Consider the following 23,034-nt stretch of genomic DNA (forward strand, 5'->3'; position numbering starts at 1 on the left):
AAATAATCAGCAAACACCTTGGTAGTTTAAATTAAGGACCCTTTACAAGCACAAGCCAGGTGATAAAAACAAAAAAACAAAAAGAGACACTAAATTGAGCAGTCAAAAAAAGAGGGAAAATAAATCTTTTAAAAACCTCTAAATAGATTGAAAAGCATCAAAGAGATGCTCTTGAAACACTTGCAGAAATCTAACAAGATTTTAAAGGGAATCATAGAAATGTACAGCTTTTATGCAAGTAATTACAACAGATTATTTGGTTTAGAGAACATCTGTAACAATGCTCTGAAATCAGCAGAGACCTTTCTCTTTACAACAATTTCAGCAAAAATGTCGAATTTAAAAGCTGATTGTGGCATTTTCCTTACTCCTTAAGCATACGGTTATTCTACTGTATACTAACACTCACAGCAGGTAACACAACTCTTGAATCAAGTCCTCAATTAAATCAGTGCAGGTGCAGTAAACAATGTATCAGATACCAATATCCCTCTCCATGCATAAGTTTTAGAACCCACGTGCATGTTCAATATAATGCTGATGCAGTTCTGTTTCCTGTTTGAAGGAAATACCACACTCAATGCAAGTCAGGTTAGCAGCGCCTCTTACTTCAGAAGCTGAGCTACTGTCCTTTAGCTCTTTATCACCCAAGCACTCCTGATGGTGGTCGATAAGATTTCTGATATCACTAAATGTCTGTGAACACAACGAACAATGGTACGGCTCCTCGTTTTTGTGAAGAGTCTGGTGCTGCTGCAACGCACGAGGTGACAAAAAGGTTTTTCCACATTGCTGACATTTATGACTATTCGCTTGTGGACTTACAAGAGCTACAGGCAGCTTGACTATAGACTCAGATCTGTGTGATAAAGCCTGCTGGTTGTCTGAAGGCCCAGGTGCCAGGGAAGCACTCAGTCTGTATCGCAGCTCAGTTGGGAGACGCCGGCGCACTTCGTTGTGCCATGCGAGATGATGCTGCAGCTGGTTTTCAGTCCAGTAACCACGGCAGCAAAGAGCGCAGCAGTGCGGACGAGTCTTCGCCACCTCCTTATGAGCGTTTAACTGCTCCTCACTGGGAAACGCTTTAGCACATTTATCGCATTTGAAAAAACATTTAGCAAATTCAAAATTTCGACTGTGCTGTACGGGATCCTCCTCCGTAGATGCTTTCAGCTCTTTCTTACCGGACGTTTTACGAAGGGACCCTTCAGAAGCAAAGGGCTTAACATATGCAGAGCGCTCTTCTATAGAGGCAGTGGGTTGCTCACTAACCTTGTGGTGTTTCTGCCATTTGTGCGCACGAAGGCCACGTATGTTCAAGAAGCTCTTATCACAGTGTGAGCACTGAAAGTGTTGTACCTTAGTCTTCTCTCGATTGGTGACATCCATTTTGGATGTGTATAATAGTTTGACGGGTGGACCCGACTCATCTGTAGAGAGGATTTCAGACTGTAGTTTCTCGGTCTCAGTAGGCTTGCTGTGATGGTCTGCAAAGTGAGTTGTAAGAAGAGACCCACTTGAGAAAGACATTTGACAATCTGGACAGGTAAAAAAAACATTTGATTCAGCAACTTCGTGCTCTTTTTGGGGTTGAGCCTCCATGCGAGGGTGATGTAGTTGATGGCGGCGAAGAACACAAAGGTAGAAGAATCCTTTCCCGCATAAATTGCATAAATAAGGTCCACCATCCACACTTTTCTTTGAGCGTATCTTATTGGTCTTTGAGAGAAATCTGGCAAATTTTTTGTCCTTGTGCCACCGCTTATGAGTGCCAAGAGCTGAATTGGTGCTAAAATATCTTCCACATTCGGCACAAACAAAAGACGATTTTGCCAAACACTTCTCTGGCTTTACTTTACCAAGCTTCAATGGCTTTGCCGAACTGGATTTCAACTTTTTAGATTGGTGACCTTTACGATGAATTCGCTTGTGAAAATTTAGAGCACCAATTACCGAAAAGCTTCTGCTACATTCTTGACATTTGTATTTCAAATCTGAAGCTAAAGGCGTGTTTTGTTCTTTTTTAGAATCAGTTGAATGAGAAGTGTCAAAAACATCTTTAGCTTTTTGGGAGGATGTCTCTTGCTCCTCTATCTCAACACATTCTTGTGGAAATTCCACATTGTCCTCTGGTTTTAAACAGTGCTTCTGATGATTTTGTAGAATCGACTCAGATGCAAAATAAGAGTAGCATGTCGGGCATTGAGGTCGCTCAGAGGAGTCAGAGTCCATCAAAGGAAGGCCAGTCTCATAACCATGACTTTTCATGTGAAACTGGAGGGCCATGGCACGGGAGAAAACCTTTGCACAGTCGGGACATTGGTAGGAGTTCTTTTTCAACTGTTGGACTTGATAGTCAAAAGATTTGACAGCAGGTTGGAGACCTTGGGTGTCATGGACAAGTTTGTGTTTAAGAAAACAAGCTAGCATGTGGTATGATTTGCCGCACACCTCGCATATATGTTCCTCTCTTGAATTCATAGGGTGCACTCTTTTATAACCACCCCTACGACCCCTTTTCTTTCGTCGTATGTGACAGTTCTCAGTGTCAGGCGTACCAGGGGGCCTTGTCTCGAAATGTGCACACTCCGAGTGGTTTTGTTTGTGATGACAGAAAGCTCCCAAAGACCAAAAACCTTTACCACACTTTTTACAGTGATAAACCTTTGGGCCCAAAAGTGACTTGGTTGGGTTGAAATTCTTTGTCTTTTCGTCTTTGGCACCGCCAGAGCAAACCTTTTGATGGTTGTACAGACCACTTGCGGTCACATAGCTCCTGTCACACTGCACACAAGCAAAGGTCTTTTTTTTTCTATTGTGATTCTGTTGGTGAGAATGCAATGCAGATAGTCTGGAAAAACACATGCCACACTCTTCACATTTAATGTTGTTCTTCTGCAGATTTTCGAGTTGGTATGAAATAGACTTGTACGCCACTTTATCCTCATGCTTTACTGTGTTAAAGCAATGAGCACTCTTGGAGGGACTTTCATGGACAAAAACATCGCATGCTAAAGGTTCCTTCTTTATTGGCGTCACTACGTCAAACTTCTGTCTCCTATCTGATTTTTTTCCCATGCATCCCTTGTGCCAAAGTATGTGACAGCGCAAGGACGAACCCTTGACAAATTTACGATCACAGTGAGGACAATTATACTTTGCCTCTTGAGGACGGCTTTTGCTCACGAGTTCTGCATTTGTTAATGGTTCATCATTTAAATGCTCATAATCAATCTGTACAATTTTGACATCAATCTCTGGATTCAACTGCAAGGAGGAGGTGGATTCAGCTGTCTGACTCAAATTGAAGCCCAAGTCATCTTTTTCCTCTTGGTCTGATTCACACACTAACTCAAGATCAGGATTTTGATCCTGAGAGAAACCGCTGTTGTTCTCATAATCATCTGAAGCTGTGATATGGACAACTTCATAATCAACATCTATGGCCCCATACTCTTCTACTGTATCGGTGCAGTTAAAATCTTTCTTTTGAACTTGAGCATGTGAGGTCTCCTTAGAATGAATAACCACACTGTCAGCATTATCATTCTGGTTTATTTTTAATGTGTGAGTGGCTGTGCTCATCTCAAGCTTCTTCTCCATGATGTCCCCGAAGACATCAGTATGACAGAGCTGATGCGACTGCAGGGCAGAAGCTCGCGAGAACCGACGACCACACTCCTGACACTCAAAAGCCTTCTTCTTGAGCTGAATAACTTGATGAAGGAATGATTTCGCTGGCAGCTCTTCACTGTGCGCCAATCGCTGATGCTTATTGTAAAACGTGAGGGAAGTGAAGACCTTGCCACACTCTGTACATTTATATGGCTGGCCATTGCAGACAAGTTGTGCCCGTCTTTTATGCCAACGCTGATGGCACAACAGAGCCACAGAGCTAACGAAGGTCTTGCCACATTCAGAGCAAACAAATGAATGCTTAATTTCCTCCTTCACCTTCCCTTCCGAACAGCTGGTTGAGAATCTCTGGTGAGTACCGAGACCACACATGGTGCGAAAAGATTTGCCACAGAAGCACTGAAAAACTTTTTGCTCATGTTCCTCAGTCTGTTCAGAGCTTGTGCCATTGTCTTCAGTTTGACCTGGAGATTCATTAAGTGGCAGAGGTTTCTCAGTTTCACAGGTTTTGGATTTCACCAGCTTTACCTCATGACAACGACGATGTGCGTCAAGAGCCGAAGCCCGAGAGTAACAGCGTCCACAGGTGGGGCACTGAAATGACTTTTTCTTTAGATGAGCAAGCTGATGAAAAACAGACTTTGAGGCCTGCTTATGAGAACGCTGATGGTTGAGACACTGACCAATAGTGGAAAAAGCTTTACCACAATCCTTGCATTCAAAAAGCTTCTGTCTTACTGCACCCTCACCAAAGCCGTCACCTATCCCCTGCTTAATGTCTTGATTGCGATGCTTCAATTGATGGGTGAAAAAGCCTTTCGAGCTTGAAAACTTTTGTCCACACAGAGCACAGAACAACGTTCTTCGGCCTCCGTCAGTCGAGATGAGCAGGTCATCCCACTGCGAATCTGTGTCCAGGCAGACTATGGGTCCATCATGGATATGCTCGCTGCGATGCTCTAAGTAATCCTCCTTGTTCCCAAATGCCTCACTGCAATCCTCACAGCGAAATGGCCCATCCCCTAAAAATACAAGAGGGGAAAATGGGAGGTCAGGGTGAGTCCTGTGGCCAGAGGAGAGAAAAAAATAAACAGTGTACAGAGCCAACAAATTAAAATGAGAAGACTGAAAAAAGCCCCCTTTACTCCAAATGTTCAAAGAAAATAATGATGGAAAAAACTATAAGCTTATAATCTTAAAGTGGAAATAATGTATTAATGTCAATTTTAACAGAGGAAAGGAATAGGATAACAAATCAGTGTTTTGCAACCATCAGAAATAAATTATGCATTACAAATGATCAGGAAAAAACAAAACAGAAATACAATCTACTGTTTTTTATGCAACGTCTGTTCTTAATAAGAAATAAAAACTTAATCTTAAAAAGAAAAAAACATCAATAAAACTACAAAATAAAGGTTAGAATGATTTCATTGTTTAAATTTTCCACAAGTGTCAATTAAGACGATCTGGCAGGCAGCTTTGTTAAAGAAACCTGTTGCCAGGTAACAATGCGGCTTCTGGTTCGAATTATTTGTTCCACCTCTGATATCGACCATGATGATATGATCCAATTATCCACATTATTATGATAATTAATAAAATATTAAAATACATTTCACAAACATATTATATAGAGAATTCAAACACGGAAAACCGTGGCTTAAAACAACATTTTAATTCGCCTTTCTATTATTCTTTAACGCACATGCGCAATTCAAAAGTTGAGTAAAGACTGCCATCTACTGCAACACGGTGATACTGCGATATAAATTAAGGTGGAGCAGATTAAATAAACCAGTAGCTAACATCTCGTTGCCTACTACAATGTCTGCACAGCTGGTTTGCAAATGACAAAGTCTTTCTATTAGTCTAAGACGAAAATCTCAGCGTTGTGAAATGCCAGCCAAAATCAGTCAACCATATACTAAAATATAATGACAGGCAGCAAGCAGAACATGTTAAAAAAATTTATTTAAAAATTCCTCATGGACATGCAGTACTGCTGCTGTTTTGTCATTCCTCATGACGACGCGTATCCGCTGGTGCAAATTAACCCAGCGGTTTTAACGCAAAATATAAAACATAATAAGTAAGATGCACGTCTTAATTAATTATATGAAAACAAAATATGATGCAAAGGTTGTGTGTAGCTCCTAAAATGTGGAAGATGGTGTTCATTTAATTTTAGGTGACTTTATATACCATCTTGTTTTGTTTTCAAGGTAAAAGATAACTAGTAGCTAGGGACTAACTGAAAGGTCGGTGTTGTCAACATAGACTGTAAAAAAATAGGTTGTCAACAACAAAAAAAGTTGCTTACCTTCGGTACTTCCATCTCTCTCAGACGAGTCTCCTGTACTGGTAAACATATCAGCCAAATCTCCTTCCTCCACCTCGTCCATATGTACAACCACACATTCATCTTCCTCCACTTGCTCTGCTTTAATCTTCATGGGTGGAACTGCAGCATTGGCTGCAACAACTTCGGCGTGGCCCTGGGCTTTTAATGTTGGGCCACGGGGAAATGATTCCATTTCTTCGTCCGTGTTTCTAGCATTACAGGCTTTGCTATTGCTCACTGGATCGATGTTTACCTCTTGGGCTGAACCTTTCTCATATTCAGAGGACAAACTTTCATTATTTGATTGCAAACTGCACTCCTTTTCAGAATAAACCGCAGCCATAATGGCTCTAGCCAGCTCAGGCTTTCCTCGATGGGAAAGGCACCGCACTTTTCGCGGTAAAGGACAGTGTGTTGTTGTTGGGGGGAGGCACATTTACGAAACCTACTATGGCGAAAGGTTAGCTCATGAATATTGATTAGGCTACGTTCCTTCTGGCTCCATGATGGTTAGCACGCAACGTCTGCCTGAACAAATTCATATATATTATCTTTAGGCGCTGTATGATCATATAAGATATAGAATAGTTAGATATAATAATATGTGATAATACGATATTCATTTATTACAACTATTATATCTACATTAAATAGTAAGGAATTAAATAATAAATGTTTTATCATGGTAGAGATTTAAAATGGGCGGGGTTTAGCGGCCCGGACGTTCTTTGTAATTTCGCGGTCATGTCATGTATCTAAATTATAATCTCCTTTTTTTTTTTACTTTTCACATGCATTTTTTATTATGTATATTCAGATAAATGGTTATATCTGTGTCGATTGTGAAAAACGTTGTCCATTTACTTTTGTAAATGGTGATATCTGTGTCGATTGTGAAAAACGTTGTCCATTTATTTTTGTAGGCTTCATGTGGATGTGGTATTTGAATAATTGGAAATAATAGACTTAGCGATGATTGTGTTTCGTATATAAAATTCTCCAAGAAGACAAAAACGTTCTGCGATTTGAATGTGGATGGGATGTGGGCAGGATGAATTTCAGGTGTACATGTACATTCTAGAATAACAAAAGAATCCAGTTCAAAATGGCCATGGCAGCAATCTACGCTATAATATAGGCCTACCGCCTATAGGGTACAACTGGGCTACAGGCGCAGCGGGGAAAAGGCGCATTTGACTTTATTCTCTTTAAAACAACTATGGCACAAAAAAATCAGCTCAGTACTTTTCATAACATCCGCATTTGACTACGCACGTGGAAATGCGGCTGATCCTTACCGCGATCTAGGACAGCAATGCAAAGTTGATTAATTTGATCTATTTCATGTTTTTAAAATGTTGTAGATGTAGCAAATGTGAATCGATAAAATTACTATATTTCGATACAAATTTCTTGTTAATGTTTTTCAGTGTTGCTCAAGGCAAAGCAACTGTTTTCCAATAATTGTATGGCATTTGGGGCAAACAGCGCCCCTGCTGTTTGGGATAAAGGAACATGATAATAAATAGCTTTTCCACTTATTTTCACACAAAAGCTATTGCTCCATCAATGTTCAATATTCAATTTTTTTTTCTACAATCATACTCTATTGGAGTAGTGAAAAGCAAATTTTTATTTCCTTTAGGTGTGCCTTTCGCCCCATTGTACCCTATATAATATATTCAGTGTTTATACTTCCTGTACAATGTTTAAAATATAAACCAACTAATATGTAATCTTTCAGGTTTCAGGTCTCTATCCCATAAATTATGAGGATGGCTGTCCTAGTAATTCAAATAGCTTTTTTTTTTATGAAAAATGTAAAAACGCAGAAAGTTTTCTGTGAGGTTTATGTTTAGGGGTGGGGTTAGGGTAAGGGGATAGAAAATGTCATTATAATGATAGAGCTTAGTATAAAAACCATTACACCTATGTAAAGTCCTCATAATAATACCAACATGTGTGTGTGTTGTTAATAAAACATTTTTGAGATGACGAGGGCACTCAGCATACACAACAGTACTACCCAGACACATACTTGATTCGATCAAGCTGAGACCACTGGATAGAGGTAGTAAAAATCAGGCATTTCAATGACTTGAAACTTCAACATACATAGTTTTAACAATAACCATATTGATCTGGTATAGTGTATGGTATACAGGTCAAATGATGAAATACGTCCAATTTATTAAATGTTTACATAAATTTAAACAACTATTATAAAAAAAAAAATTTTTTAAAAGCAGTTCATCAACATCCTCAGACTTTAAATGAAACATTAAATTACTATTAATATTTTAAATGATTTTTTATTTATTTTTGTCTTATTTTATATTAATCCTAAAAGTATAACAACAGTAAAAACAATCTAAACTTGAGAAAAAGAAAAAATGTATTACAACTTTTTAGAAGGTTATGACAATTACTTCTATTTAAAATTTAGTCCAAAATACATGAACTCATTCACTCGTTATTAACGTTTATTGGAGTAATGCTTACTAATTTAGAAATAATCAGCACTCCTTGTGAATCTGAAAACCTATTTGAACTCCATCATGCTGACCATGAGATAACAATTTCTGAATAGAGCAAAAAAGTTTAAGGCAAAAAAGTGGTTGACTATGAATTTGAATATCAACATGAGTTGAAGTTACACAAACACTGCAGTTCTTTAAAGTCCCCTGTACACAATAATTGGATCCCTTAAAACTCATCTTTGATCACCAAAATGACATATTTAAACGTTTTTTTTTTTTTCTGTGAATTTTTTTTATTCATGCCTTAAAATAGCTTTAATATAACTCTACACTCTTCATTTAATATGCACAAATCTATGAATATGCAAATTAGTCCCGCCTCCACTCACTCACACCAGCTGTACAAGCCGATGTATCAGAATGGGAATGCGTTTTATGCATGGCTCTCTACAACATTGGACACATAACGACAATTTATACGATAAGCCTTTTGCTTGACTACGTTATCAAACAGCTAATAATGTGTTATGTTACACAAACCATGTTCCCGTTCGCCATCTTAGAGTCAGTCAGCTGCCTTCTAAAAATCAGCATCCTAAGATACGCTTTGAACAACTTAGAAGCTCAGTGGATAAAGACATAGGCTTTAGTTCAACATAACATCGTAATGTACATCATATACAGTACATAATTCACCCACTATATTGCTAAATGAATCAGATTTTTCATTTCAGCAGAAAAATATACCGGGATTAGCTGGCTTCTCTTGAGACTCCCCTGCTTTGCAACACTTAATAATATGACAGTTAATAATATGCTAAAGCCCGCACGCACGTTGATGTGATTGGTTACAAGGTAGTTTGTGACGTCAGAAACGTCAGCTATTTCAAACACCATCTTTTTTCACTGCAGTTTTAAGGAAAAAATACTTAGCAATGGTGTTGACTTATGACTTTGCACATTGTTTGTCTTAAAGCATATTAAAAACACCACATAGACATATAACCAACATTAAAAACTTGATTTTCACCACAGGGGGTCTTCAAATTAAATAAAAACAAACAAATATTAATTTAGTTTGTGTGGTTTATTGCATGAGGGTAACAAAGCACACAAAACTAATATATAAGTTCAGCTGGAAAATTTAATAACTGAATAAAAACATTAATACATTTTAAATCATCATGACACACTCCAGCAGCTTGACAGCAATTTACAGTAAAACAGCAAAGAGACAGTCTAAACTGAGCTATTGTTGTTTTGTATGTATATCATTTCTAAAAATCTAACTCAGACATCTCGCTGTGCATGTTGCATATAATGCATCTGTAATTCTAGTTCTCCAGGCAAAGAACAACCACATATCATGCACTGGAACAGGTGATCCGGGGCAAAAGGCATTTTATTCCCCATTTTGTGTAGATCAGTTTGTTGGGCATACTGAGGTAAGTTTGTTACTTGTGGCATGAGTGGCATCTCATTTATGTTTCCCTGTGAGGTGAAGAAGATGCCTTGTGGTAACGGACCTGGAATTTGCCTTCCAACAGAATGCATTGGATGAGGAGCAGGTAAATTTAGAGCTGGTGGAGGAAAAGGTGGTGAGATAAAAGATGGAGGGCTATTTAAAGGAATCCGCTGGCCAGAAATTAGAGTTACGTGCTGTTGGATGTGGCCTTGTTGAACTGGTCCATTTACAAGGGCTTGGGAAACAACTGGAGTTGCCTGAAACCCCCACATTGGAGTTCTGTCACCAAGAGGAAAATGAGCTGGTGCAAACGGAATGTTCAGTGGTCCCATCTGGTTTGGGGGAGTTGCACTAACCCAAGTAGGAGGTATTTGAGGCTGTTCCTGGAGTTGTGGCTGATGAAGCTGCTGTTGAAGAAGCTGCTGTTGTAGCTGCATTTGTTGAGGCAAGTGCTGGATTATTCTGCTTTGCTGCTTCTCTAACCCATCCCCAGGTATTTCTTGTAAGCTCACAGTTGTAGACATTTCTAAAGATGTTTTGATTCCCCATGGATTAGTATTCGGTAGAACGGAAGCACCAGCAGATATCACTATACCACCAGCCTGACCCATTTCTGTTTTAGCCAGACCAGAGGAATTTGGCATTTGCAAATCATGAGTGAGTTTATCAGATTTGTTGTTGGGTGGTGCTTCTAAGTCAACAGTTCCTTTACCATCTTCTGACGAATTATTGAACAGCTCTGGATTAGATGTTTGCATTGAATCACAGAGTACTGGCCATTGCGACTGCTGCGGGTCTTGCATGGACCTCGGTGACTGCATTTTCACATTCAGAGGTGAAGGCCTGTCCATGTGGTGTTGTGATTCTGATGAGGTCTTCTGCAGAGTGGAGTTTGGTGTATTCACCCAAAGAGAAGGATGCTTGCCCTTTTGCTCTGCTTCAGATACATTTATCTCAGAGTAATGATTAGGTTGTGTTGACATGGGTACACTTGCTTGAGAATGTTGTTGCTGATGCATGAGCTCTGGGAGACCCTCGCATTTAGGCAAGATCGTCTTAAGGTGACTTCCTGGCCACTGCACCTGCACTGCATTAGAGGGCTGAGCGTCCAATGAACTTGTGGATTTCTGACAGAGTAGCAGCTCTTCTGATGAAGGCGCCATTTGTAGCTGCCATTCTTGCTGCAACGGAACCTGCTGGGAATGATTTCTCGTCTGCAAGTGCTGCGATCTTAGCTGCATGTGTTCACGTCTATTTGCATCGAAGCTACTGGATTGTTGTGGAACCACATTTGGCAAGTGTGTTTCTGATACGATTCTACCATGTAGAGGTGCCGTCCTTCCAATATCTCGATCTAACCTTGGCCTACCTCTCCTGCCGGTACTTACTCTACCTCTTTGAGAATGTATGGACAGTGAATAACTGTGACTCTGACCTTGCCGTTTACGCATATGAATCTTCTGATGCACAAGCAGACTGCTAAGCCAAGGGAATGATTTATGACACTCCTGGCAGCGGTGGGGTCTCTCCCCCGTATGAGTGTTTAGATGGTCTCGGAGCAAGTAGGCCAAAGCAAAGCTCTTGTCACACAAATGACACTTGTAAGGTTTCTCTCCTGTATGGGAAAGCATGTGCCGCTGGAGCTGACTCTCATCGCTGTAGCCCTTACGGCACTGCGTGCAGCGAAACGGCTTTTGTTGATGCAGCCGCTGGTGTGTTTTCATGTTATGATGAAATGCAAAATCCTTACCACAGTCTGGGCATTTGTATGGCTTTTTGCCGGTGTGGATAATCGAATGCTGCTGCAAATAGCTACTAAATCTAAAGGACTTTTTACAAACTTGACACTGGTAGCCCTTGTTGTGTATGCGCATGTGGAGCTCTAACACTGAACGGTAACGAAAGCACTTTCCACAGTCTCGACACCTGAACGGTTTCTTCTCTGTTTGGTTCTCCAAACCCCCTACTCCTGACATACTGTCAATATCTGCCTCATCCATTCCAATATCCTGCTTTTCAAGTACTGCTTTAACCTGATTTGTGATATGTGTTGTGTTGATACCCAAAATGTTCGTCATATGTGTTTGCGAATGGGACTGCAGGAGAGATTCTGTCTGGAATTTGAGAGGACAATACTGGCATGCATAGACCTTATCGAATCTCTTGCCATTACTCATTCTTTCATACTCTGCTTCATGGATTAACATGTGTGCTCTTAAATCAGGAGCTTTATAAAAAACTTGAGGGCATAGAGGACAGTTGCGCTGCTGCTCAACATTTGCGTTTTCTTTACCTACTTGCCCCACAAGAGATACATCATGGTTTGCAACACGTGCCTCAGACCTAGCCGAGATCTTTTTGTGTTGTCGACTATGTGCTCGCATGTTTTGCGCAAAAGCGAATGTTTTTCCACAGTATGAGCAGTGGTAAGGCTTTCGGCCGGTGTGGAGATACTGGTGCTGTTGCAAAAGGCTGCTGTATTTGAAGTTCTTCCCACAGATTTTGCACAGGTGGGCTCTTTCATCCACATGCCTGCGTCGATGGTCCTCCATAACGTAGCGATGCTTGAAGACCATACTACAATCTGGACACTCATACGGCTTCAGTGCAGCGTGGGATCGTTGGTGGATATGCAGCGTCCCCAAACTCTGAAAGCCTTTGTTGCACTCCAGGCATCGATAAGGACTGTCTAATGAGTGACTCTGCATGTGGGCATTGATAGACACCCTATACTGGAACTCTTTGCGGCACAGAGGGCAGCGAAAAGGCTTCTCCACAGTCTGTTCACAAGCATGAATCCTTAATCGCATCATTGTCGAGAAACACATACCGCAATGCTCACACACAAATCTCCTCCGTTCCTTGTACATAATCTTAGAGCGTCCTGAATGAGACACACTTGGTTGGCTATTTTCTTTATGAATACTGCGGTGTTTGATGAGGTCACTTCGATGCTGAAAAGTGATGCCGCATTCTTTACAAACGAGGGAAGCCTGCTCATCCTGATGCATGTGAAAGTGTCGATGGAGGTTGTATGTTTCGCGGCGAGTAAACTTTTTACCACATTCATTGCATTCCAGGCGGCTTTTCCTTCGTTTTACAACTACACCTGTCCCGTCACTCTTAGATTCATCTTCCTTTTCTTCTGTGTTGTCCTTATCCTTCTCCGTGCTTTTGAGATCTCCTTTGTCGTCTGTCTCTACTTCTGTGCTTTGTGCTTCCTTCTCTTCTGTGTTGTCCTTAACCTTCTCAATGCTTTTAGGATCTCCTTTGTCCTCCATCTCCACTTCTGTGCTTTGTGTTACCTCTCCATGAGACTTTGATTCTTCACTTACATTTGGCGACTCTTCATCTTGTTTTGCTGGGTGTTCCTCCTCTCTAACAAGCTTTAAATCTTTGCTGACATTTTCTATAGTTTTGTCTGCCGTTTCGTCTTTGTTGTTTTCTTGCCCTGTGGAGTGACAGGAACGAAAACATTAGAAGTAATTTGTAATGTAAAACCACAACATGTAGCAGTCATTCAGATTTATAATTGCAATAACCTATTTAGATCAATTCACTGTTTTAAAAAGGAGTAGATACGGTAATATAAAAAGTCTAAAAAGATATTAAATACTACTACCGTTTTTGTCCAAGAAAAAAAAAAGTTACATTTACGTTAACTAAATACACACTGAGCTTGTGTGACAACATGCTCATTAAACAGTCTATTATAGCTTTTCAGCTATTTCAGCAAGCAAGAATTACAAAACATACAAATTAATTAAACTGCAAAAATGTCAAAGGTAAACCATTGTTTTGACCAACAAATATTGCAATTAATATACTATATAAATGCATAAAATTTAAAACACGTGACGTGCCCTGACATTCATGAAAAATACCCTTGTGCTGATAACATGATTCAACCTTTCAGCTAAAATCTACCTTCATTATAGAGCTGGCACATGCCTGATTGTACATTCGTGAGGTATTTTATAGGGCAACTATAGATAAAATAAGATGATACTAGAATTTTACTTTGATAAAAAAAAAAAAAAAAAGTTTAAAACCTAAATGCGTGAAACCTATAGAAGCACTGTTAGATAAAACAAGCATCTGTGTAACTAACATTTGATTCAAGAGCCTTTTCTCAGGCTGTGATGATGTAGGCCCTATTTCAACAGTTATAAACATTGTAAATCAATGTTTTTCACATTTTAATTTTTTATTTATTTTTTTATGCACATTCATAACACTAAACTTTATAACTGAATATAACTGAAAACTGCTAGGTCATTCCGTCTCAGCTCAACCATTGGTCCCCTGATAAAAATTTTCAGTTTCATTTTTTATTTTTCTCTGGTAAAAGAAATATATAAATTAAGAAGAAAGCCAAAATATTAGATGTCAAGGATGTATATTAACTGATGAATCCACTATTTTGTAATTAACCAATATGGTTAATTTCCATCTCAATGTGACTCCTTGAGTAAATTGGTACACATTTTAAGAGGTCAAAAACCAAATGTGGGTAACTATGCATGCAGCTGATACTTTTTCTTGTAAAGAGCTATATCTGATCTCTTCTTCTGACCAATGTAATCATTATCTCAATATTTTACTCCTTTTTTTTGTAGTCATTTAAACATAAAGCTTTTTTTCTTTTTCCATTGACGCAAATTGGAATGCAAAATTTATATTTGTTGTAGTTTCCCTTCACCACTGTAGAAGTATGATGACTTCATTCTGAATAAGGTCAATTTCATTCTGAATAAGCCATGAACCAAGCCAACCAGTTACAAGATGAATCACAACGTTACAAACTTTGATTTGAAGCAAAAAAAAAAAGGTATTTCAAAATTAGACGTAAATCAGGTACAGGGCTGTGTACTTCATGACTTTAATATGATAAAGAACTACAATGTTATGAAGCATTGCGAATGACAAATAAAAAAAATGATGGAGATGAATTGATTTAAGGTTGTTGATTGATTTAAACCTACAGATACAATATATTTTGTGTTTATTGCAACTTATGCATAATTATATTATGAGTGACAGGTATGTAATAAACGTTTTGGATATGTCTATTCAAAATTTCTACGTACAATAAAAATATGCTATTTTTTATTATGTCAGAAAGGCTCTTTAACATGGCTTGTTTCACAAGGACAGTTCAATCATTCTTTTTAATTAAAACTGATAAGCGGAAAAATTATTTAAATGACCTTTTGAGGTGTTGTATGCAATTCTATCTAATTAAAAGCTCTATAACGGATCTTAATTTACAAGCATGAAAGGGTTAAACAAGCAGTTTTGTTTCTGATTGGGTTAGAACAAGCCAATTACAGAGTAATTAATTGCTGCCACCCCAAAAACACGCTCCACGAGTTTCTGCATGATCTTCCCACGGCTGAATATATGTGTGTGTAAAGTCTATGCGCTCTTCAAGGGAGCGCTGCGTGCCATTTACTGTCTGCCCTTGATGCAAAGTTGTACTTACCGATGTTTTCATTGTGCAAACGATCCGAGGTCTCCCCGCAGTCCGTTGCGGGCTCAGCTGAAACAAGATCACCGTTATTTTCGAAAAGCACATCCGTCTTTTGCTCGTCCACCGTAGATTTCCTATTACATGGCATTCCTGATTCATCTTTGTTGCGTGGTGAAAGAGCAGCGCCATGTGGAGATGAATTTTCACTTGCTGGCGAAGACGGAACACCAGGCTCTGTCGTTCCCTTTACGCCGCTGCCTTGCGCACAAACCTCCGCGTCACAATCAGCGACTGTAGCAGATGCAGGTTGTAGTTCGGGTTTATTTTCAGCGAGTGTACCGTTAATGAGTTTATTATCTAATGGTTGTTCGGATTCAGACAGTACAGTAGCCATTTTCACATATTTCTTTCTCTTTTCTCCACCCCTAAAAACATGGAAGCCAGCGATTGATTGGAAGCCTGTGGTTACGTCACATGCGCCCTCTGCGACTACATTTAAAGCGACACCTTTCGATAAATGTAGATGGGTGCGAATCTGCGACTTACTTGCATCTAAGATTTACATGTTTTATTAATTTAGTAGATTTATTGATAACCGTGGTCAGACATGTGAATGTATTCACGTCATTTTTGTGTAGATTTAATGCATTTTTTAACTCTTCAGTAAACTGGTTGTTATAATTTACAGAAAAAGGCAGAAATATCCACCTGGGTCCATTTAAATCACAAACATATCAACAAAAATTTCACTTATTTTTTCTTCTCGATTTTCATTTTATTTTTAATATGATTTATTAATGTGATGACAAAGCTGAATGATTTTTCCAGACTTCAGTGTCACATGATTAATATTTATTACTATCAATGTTGAAACAGTTGTGTTGCTTAATATTTATAATTGACTTTGATAATATAAAAAAGGGGATAAATGTATTGATTGCTTTTATTAAAATTTGTTCATATGCAGACATTTTTTTTCAAATACACATGATTTTTGTTAACATGGTGAAAAGTTAGCAAAAAGGTATATTTGAGCTTAGCTATCTTGCATTGCATGCAGAGTGACTGGGCAATCTTAGATATCTATGTTAGTCAGTAATTCTGAAAACTGCATTTATTTCCATGGAACTGGAGAACCTCTATGCAATACAATATCCTTTAAAACAGCATTTGGATGTATCTTCTTAACCAGTGATAGTAACAAAAGTAAAACGTCATTTTACACTGATCTGCGGTGCCTCAATCAAAGAATGAAAATTAATCAATTTTATCATGCCACAGCATGAATACTAGAGAATATTTTTCTAAACTTACCATATATTATGAACTTGAGCAAGCAGATCCATAAAATGTCAGTAATTTATGATCAGCAACAAGAGTTCATAAGTCAATTTTGATTATAGCTTTGAGCTTTTTGGTGTACACAATACATTTTATTATATATCTGCAACAGGCATAACATATAATGTGGCTGCAATGACATGGCACAATCTGCAACTAGGTAACCTTATAAAACATTGCTTTAAATAAATACATTTACTGTAACCAAATACAGTTTATTTTTCCACATCTCACGGCAACATCAACGTCTGCGTCTTCGTCTAAGGTCTACTGTTCTGCCACGGCGTGGCCGTTGCGATACTCCATTTATGTCAGTCGGTGGTTCAGTGTGCAGAGTACCATCTAAAATATCTGGAGGTGGCGGTAGAGGTGGAAGAGTTGCTGGGATTTGCTCCTCTAGCTGTGGATGTTCCTGTGGCAATAACAGTTGCTGATAAGGCTGCTGTTGTGGAGGTTCCTGTTGCTGTTGTGTAGGTTGCTGTAACTGTTGTTGCTGTTGTGGAATTTGCTGCTGAGGCGGCTGATGCTGCATCTCAAGTAGACCCAACAGGCGTTGCAAAAGTACATTATTCTGCTGCAAGCTGCTTGTAAGGGCCTCTTGTGAAGCCACAAGCGTCCGCATATCGCTTCTGAAGCCTTCTGCAAACTCGCGCAGGTTCTGCTCCATGCGATCTCCAAGCTGCATGGCTGCATCTCCCAGTCCACGAAGTTCATCTTCCAGCCAGGAAGTGCGTGGTGGAGGGGGCTCCAATGGGCCCTGGTGGGTCCCTAAGGATGGTTCTGGGCTTGTATGAGGGGTCCCATTGAGGAAAGGCGCGCTGTAAAGGGGTGAAGGAGGTAGCCAGCGTTCTGATGTCGGAGGTGGTACTATTCCCAGACCCAGGCCTAAGCCCAGTTTATCCTCCATGCTGCTCTCCACACCATCACAATCATCTCCATCATCACAGTCTTGCTCACCAGCTTCTTCCTCCTTTTCGAAACCATCTCTTTCAGAACCATCTCCAACTGCAACTGAAACAGTGAAAAGATATGTAAACATTTAATATTCCCATGCTTGACAGACTTCATTACAGAATCAAATTTGTGAGGTCACTCAAAACCTGAAGATGTTACCTGGATCAGTGTCTGACAAGCAACTGAAACTGGCTTTTACTCTAGTGCTCTGCTTTTGACGAGACTGCTGGAGCCTGGGACTGACTTGAGTCGGCCTTCCCATAATTGCGGCCCCTCTGCTGGATGGCAGGTAGCAGGTGCGGTGCCTTGCGTCAGCCAGTCTACCACCGTTACGTCTCTTCAGGTCATCCCAGCGTTTCTTCACTTCTCTTAGAGTGCGTGGTACTCTAGACACAGCATTGACACGCTCAAGTATCCCGGCCCAAATTCGCTCTCTTTCTCGGCGCCGGAGCCTCCCTGCTGGACCGAACAGCTCCCCCTCACAGCGGGTCACCTCTGATACCAACACCTCCAGCTCTGCCCCGCTAAAGCGGCTCTTCCTTTTTCCTACGCCTCCTGCGGCTAATGCTGAAGACACCCCCCTGTCTTTAATTCAAAGGCAAGTTTTATTTTAACAAAAAATTAGGCTTCTGCATTTCTATTTAAAGGACAATTCCGGTATTTAACACTTTGAGTCTATTTTGTAGTTTGTTTTGGATGAACAAGAGTGGTGGACAAAGAAATTTTGACAATGGTTCCTGTCTCGACTTTTTGACTATTTTAGAATTGCCCATGACCGCTTTAGAATGGGAGTCTATGGCCATGCACAGACATGTCCTTAAAACAACCCTTAACGTTCGTTTTCAAAACTGTGCAACTCACCGAGTGGTTAGTGGTGTTCGTTGATGTTCCAAAACAAGTAGCGTAGCGAAATACAGTTTCTGTCGTGTTTTATTTGCCATTTTGTAAAATCCCATTGATTTCCGTTGGAGGACTCATTGCTCGTTGATATTACTGCGCTACCGGAGACGGAAAGGGGGCTGTTTACATTTGGTTGTAGTCTTTTCGCTCGGTTCTCTGACTCTCAGAAGGCTAGCGTGAGCAAAGCAACGGAAGTTGCCGAAGAGCGGAAGTTTATACGCGGTTGTGAGGTATCTGAAAAAATAGTTCCACTATAGAAAAATAAACGGATTGAAATCATACATTGTGCCGCTATATTTGTTTTTAATCATCAACGAACACCACTAACCACTCGGTGAGTTGAACAGTTTTGAAAACGAACGTTAAGGGTTGTTTTAAGGACATGTCTGTGCATGGCCATAGACTCCCATTCTAAAGCGGTCATGGGCAATTCTAAAATAGTCAAAAAGTCGAGACAGGAACCATTGTCAAAATTTCTTTGTCCACCACTCTTGTTCATCCAAAACAAGCTACAAAATAGACTCAAAGTGTTAAATACCGTAATTGTCCTTTAAAGGTGCACTCAGTAAATTGTTTGCTTTTGGTGCGCTGACGGACGGTATTTTTGGACTTATACTGACACATAGCAGCATTAATGCAGCATCACGCAAATATTTTTGACCAAAAAATTTACACATTTGTCATTTTTAATGATTTATTTAATCATTGAGTAGAAATTACAATATCATAATGTTACTATAGTAATATATATAATATTATTAATTCATCTTCACAGTAGGATATGTACCAAAAACTTTCAAGCTGGCAGTTATTAAACCACAACTTTAGCCTGAAGAATTAGTTCATTAGAGACCCATCTTGAATCTCCCTTTTCGGTCAAAAATACAAAAAAAGGCAGTATCCTTATAACTATGTTCCTTCTTAGAAAGAAATGGTATCTGCAAAGATTTCCAGTCAGGATTTACACTGTATTATAGTACTAAGACTGCTCTCATTAGAAAAACAAATGATTTGCCCTTATCATCTTATCATGGTTGTATCTCTCTATTACTGTTACTGGACCTTAGTGTTGCAATGATACTATCGTTCATGCTCTTAATGACAAATGCAGAAAAGTTAGTTCATGTGTTCATGACCTCAAGGCTAGATTATTGTAATGATCTATTGGGTGGTTGCCCTGCACGCATAATAAACAAACTCCAGCTGGTCCAAAATGCAGCAGCTAGAGTTTTTACTAGAGCCCGGAAGTATGAGCATATAATAGCCCGATTCTGTCAACACTGCATTGGGTCCCAATTAAACATTGCATAAATTTTTTAAATCTTGTTGATTACTTATAAAGCACTGGATGGTTGAGCTCCCCAGTACTTGAGCGAGCTCTTAACGCTTTATAGTCCTGCAGGTCTATTGCGGTCTCAAAATTCTGGCCAGTTGATAATACCCTGAATGTCAAAATTGCCTGTAGGCGGTAGATCCGTTTCCTATTTAGCACCCAAAATGTGGAACGGTCTTCCTAGTGTTGTTCGGGAGGCACTCTGTGTTAAATCCAAATGTAGATTAAAACGCATCTATTTTATCTAGAATACACATAACACACTATCACATTTCTATAAATTCAAATCCGTTAAAAGATTCTTAGGCTGTATAAAGTAGGTCAACTGGAACTTGGAACACTTCCCACAACATCCAAAGTTTTTGTTACATCATAAGAAGAATGGCATCTACGCTAATATTAATCTGTCTGTCTCATCCTTATCCTGAGGTTACCGTAGTCAGCCAGATCAGATGGTGCATCTGCACCTAGACGCGACCACAACACAGCCCTGAATGTCAGCAGAGACAATATCAACTAGACAATCCCCTGTGAAGACCTTGTCAACACTACAGCCATCAACAATGATCCCCGAGCAAAGACCACGAGAACCAGAAAAGTCCTTTGCACAGACCCTGATGGCCAGCTTCGTCTCCATACTGGCGTAATGAATCCGATCTTCAAGCAGAAGGAACTGGATAAAATATTTTGAATGATTCCAATTCACAATCTGTTTTCTGACTTAAACCACAGCATGTTTGTTTGCTGGCCAGAGGAGAACTGGCCCCCCAACTGAGCCTGGTTTCTCCCAAGGTTTTTTTCTCCATTTTGTCACCTGATGCAGTTTGGGTTCCTTGCCACTGTCGCCTCTTGCTTGCGTAGTTGGGGACGCTTAATATTCAACAATATTATTTATCTGACTAAACTGACACTATTGGATGAGAACTGAACTGAGCTGGACGATGACATCACTGTTTTCTGCAGAGCTGCTTTATAGCCGTCTTATCATCTTATATGAGTGTACATAATTTAGAATATTTATTAAATGTATTATTAATTTCGACATTTGTAAAACTTTGATAATGAGGGCGGAAATTACAGAGTGCACCTTTAAATATTACTGTAATGTTAGAAGTAATATTTCAGGAAAGTAAAATCACATATTTTTAAACACTTCCTTCCATCTAAGACTTACTTTGTTCGATTGGGATGAGTTCATCTGAAGACATTCCAGGTGCGACTATGTTGGGATGCACAACCACAACGTTAAAGGGCAGACTGCTAGGCAACCCACCATTCTGGTGGTCACAACTGGCCTCTGAGTCGTCATCTTCCCTGGGGAAACCATCCTCTGAGACCCCGCCTCCAAAGGGACCCTCTGGAGACTCCACTTTGATGTGCATGGGAGGTGAGTGCTCATACAGCAACCCTCCCTCCTCGTAGTATTCAGTCATGGAAATGTTGTGGTTTACAGACACACCAATGTGACTGGTGGACAGCGTGCCATTCACAAGGAGGGTAAAAAGCCACCATGCTGTTCCATGGCAAGGCATTTATTGCTTCATTGTAATGTCTAACAAGGACAGCCTTAATAATGGGCTCAGCAACTACATAAAATAGATAATAACTTCGGAACGGCAATAGGTTAACGTGTCATTTTATATATATATAAAAAAATTATGTGTATCTGCGCAATTATTGCGATATTTTGTTGTCTGTACCTTGTATCTCTAAAACAAAAACCTGTGGCTTTTTTCTAATGTTCTTCTGATATTCTGTTATGTATGACATTATGTATTAGTATCATTAATTACATGCAGACATCTTAGAGCTCTCCTAATTAACTATAAATTTGGCAATGACAAGGAAAAGTCCGAGGCTACAAGAGGAGCGGGCGAGAAATAAAAACAAATAAAGCATGGATTGTATAGTTGGATTCGCATTTAACTAATTGTTTAATTAAGGGAATATCTTAAAAGTAAAGGCCAAAATTACCTGTGTCGCAGCAATGCGCATATATTCTGCACCACATCCGCAATGGATGCGCATTCCGCATAAATTACGTTAGCCGCCACTAGCTCTTCTCAAGCAAATACTGCTGTTCGAGGAAAAGTCATATATGCGACGTGCCCGCATTACGAGACAGATTTAGTTTATGGGAAAAAAAAATCCGTACTCACACCGTCGGACTGTGATAAATGGCCAGAGAGTTTAAAACATAATGCTAACCCGATTTAAGTGCATAGATGCAAAGCTAACCTCTTAGAATCCTAAATGTACACAGACCACAAATCGTCGCAGGAATATGACATCACACAAAGATATTTACCGTGTTGCTGTATCTGAAATTCTGAATCAAATATTTTATACATTAAAACGGAGAAAGTATATTTAAACAAACTCAGCTCTATAATTATATATAAGTTATTAGTATATAAGTTCAAGCTAAATGAAAAAATAATAGTGGAAATAATCCATTCCACCGAAAGGGTGACATTTGAGTCCCCAGGACATTATAAAATTGCATGACAATTAACTCCAAAATACATTTTATTATTAAGCAAAATGTCCTGCACATTAAGCTAACTACAATTTTTAAAAAGTATAATTAAAAACATTAATAAAAACTACATAGAACACAAAAAATAGCATTTTCTGCATGTCCCCACTCTCTATCTATAAACTTTACCATGAAATATAATGATTAAAATCCTTCAGAATTTTTTTTACATTTTTTTTCATTGTTGTGTGACTTTATATCCAATCTATGCTTTAAAATGTTTTTGTTTGTTTTTTTCATGAGAAAAAAATATTTTATCTAATATTTTAGATATTTACATTCTAGTCGTGTCCCCGGGTTTTCACTCAGTCCTGTTACCCTAACACATGCCCCCCTCTGAAAAACTTGAAATATTCCACAAGACACATTTTCAACAGGAAGTTGCATCATCTGGATATTCTGAAGGCAATGGGAAGACCATAAGTTATTATTTATTATTATTATACATTTTATTTATAGGCGCCTTTCTTGACACTCAAGGTCACCTTACATCATCATCAACAACAATAACAATATTTAAAAACAATAAGATACAATACAATTAAAAGAAAATACAGTTGGTCAAAGGG

The 23,034-nt window shown here is 39.2% G+C and overlaps 3 protein-coding genes and 1 long non-coding RNA gene across 4 annotated transcripts; 1 reads left to right on the forward strand and 3 right to left on the reverse strand.

The window, feature by feature from the left end:
* Positions 1–499: 499 nt before the first annotated feature.
* On the reverse strand, positions 500–6,399 carry LOC309483550 (uncharacterized protein). The gene is made up of 2 exons (XM_082149439.1): positions 5,960–6,399; positions 500–4,658 (listed from the first exon to the last, which is right to left on the reverse strand). The coding sequence occupies exons 1-2, from the start codon at positions 6,321–6,323 to the stop codon at positions 508–510; spliced, it is 4,515 nt and encodes a 1,504-aa protein (XP_082005565.1). The 5' UTR covers positions 6,324–6,399; the 3' UTR covers positions 500–507.
* A 3,187-nt stretch (positions 6,400–9,586) lies between these two features.
* LOC309483646 (uncharacterized protein) lies at positions 9,587–15,933 on the reverse strand. Its single transcript, XM_082149572.1, has 2 exons — positions 15,411–15,933; positions 9,587–13,376 (listed from the first exon to the last, which is right to left on the reverse strand). Exons 1-2 carry the CDS (start codon positions 15,790–15,792, stop codon positions 9,751–9,753), a joined length of 4,008 nt encoding a protein of 1,335 aa, XP_082005698.1. The 5' UTR covers positions 15,793–15,933; the 3' UTR covers positions 9,587–9,750.
* Positions 15,934–16,323: 390 nt separating this feature from the next.
* On the reverse strand, positions 16,324–22,218 carry LOC309483647 (uncharacterized protein). The gene is made up of 3 exons (XM_082149573.1): positions 21,101–22,218; positions 17,853–18,278; positions 16,324–17,750 (listed from the first exon to the last, which is right to left on the reverse strand). Exons 1-3 carry the CDS (start codon positions 21,456–21,458, stop codon positions 16,981–16,983), a joined length of 1,554 nt encoding a protein of 517 aa, XP_082005699.1. The 5' UTR covers positions 21,459–22,218; the 3' UTR covers positions 16,324–16,980.
* On the forward strand, positions 18,211–21,080 carry LOC309483649. Its single transcript, XR_014200612.1, has 2 exons — positions 18,211–18,350; positions 19,160–21,080. It is a non-coding gene; the product is annotated as an uncharacterized lncRNA (long non-coding RNA).
* Positions 22,219–23,034: the final 816 nt, after the last annotated feature.

This window comes from Leuciscus leuciscus (genome assembly GCF_965113295.1).
Source record: "Leuciscus leuciscus genome assembly, chromosome: 20".
Classification (NCBI taxonomy): domain Eukaryota; kingdom Metazoa; phylum Chordata; class Actinopteri; order Cypriniformes; family Leuciscidae; genus Leuciscus; species Leuciscus leuciscus.

Bases quoted from the DNA above. Each gene is read 5' to 3' on its own strand.
- LOC309483550 (XM_082149439.1), bottom strand. From the start codon at position 6,323: ATGGCTGCGGTTTATTCTGAAAAGGAGTGCAGTTTGCAATCAAATAAT. The intron at 4,659-5,959 runs GTAAGCAACTTT...TTGTATTTTTAG, and splicing joins GAGAGATGGAAGTACCGAAG to GGGATGGGCCATTTCGCTGT.
- LOC309483646 (XM_082149572.1), bottom strand. From the start codon at position 15,792: ATGGCTACTGTACTGTCTGAATCCGAACAACCATTAGATAATAAACTC. The intron at 13,377-15,410 runs GTAAGTACAACT...GTCACTCCACAG, and splicing joins TTTGCACAATGAAAACATCG to GGCAAGAAAACAACAAAGAC.
- LOC309483647 (XM_082149573.1), bottom strand. From the start codon at position 21,458: ATGCCTTGCCATGGAACAGCATGGTGGCTTTTTACCCTCCTTGTGAAT. The intron at 18,279-21,100 runs GTAAGTCTTAGA...TTTGAATTAAAG, and splicing joins ACTCATCCCAATCGAACAAA to ACAGGGGGGTGTCTTCAGCA. The intron at 17,751-17,852 runs GTAACATCTTCA...TCACTGTTTCAG, and splicing joins CTTGTCAGACACTGATCCAG to TTGCAGTTGGAGATGGTTCT.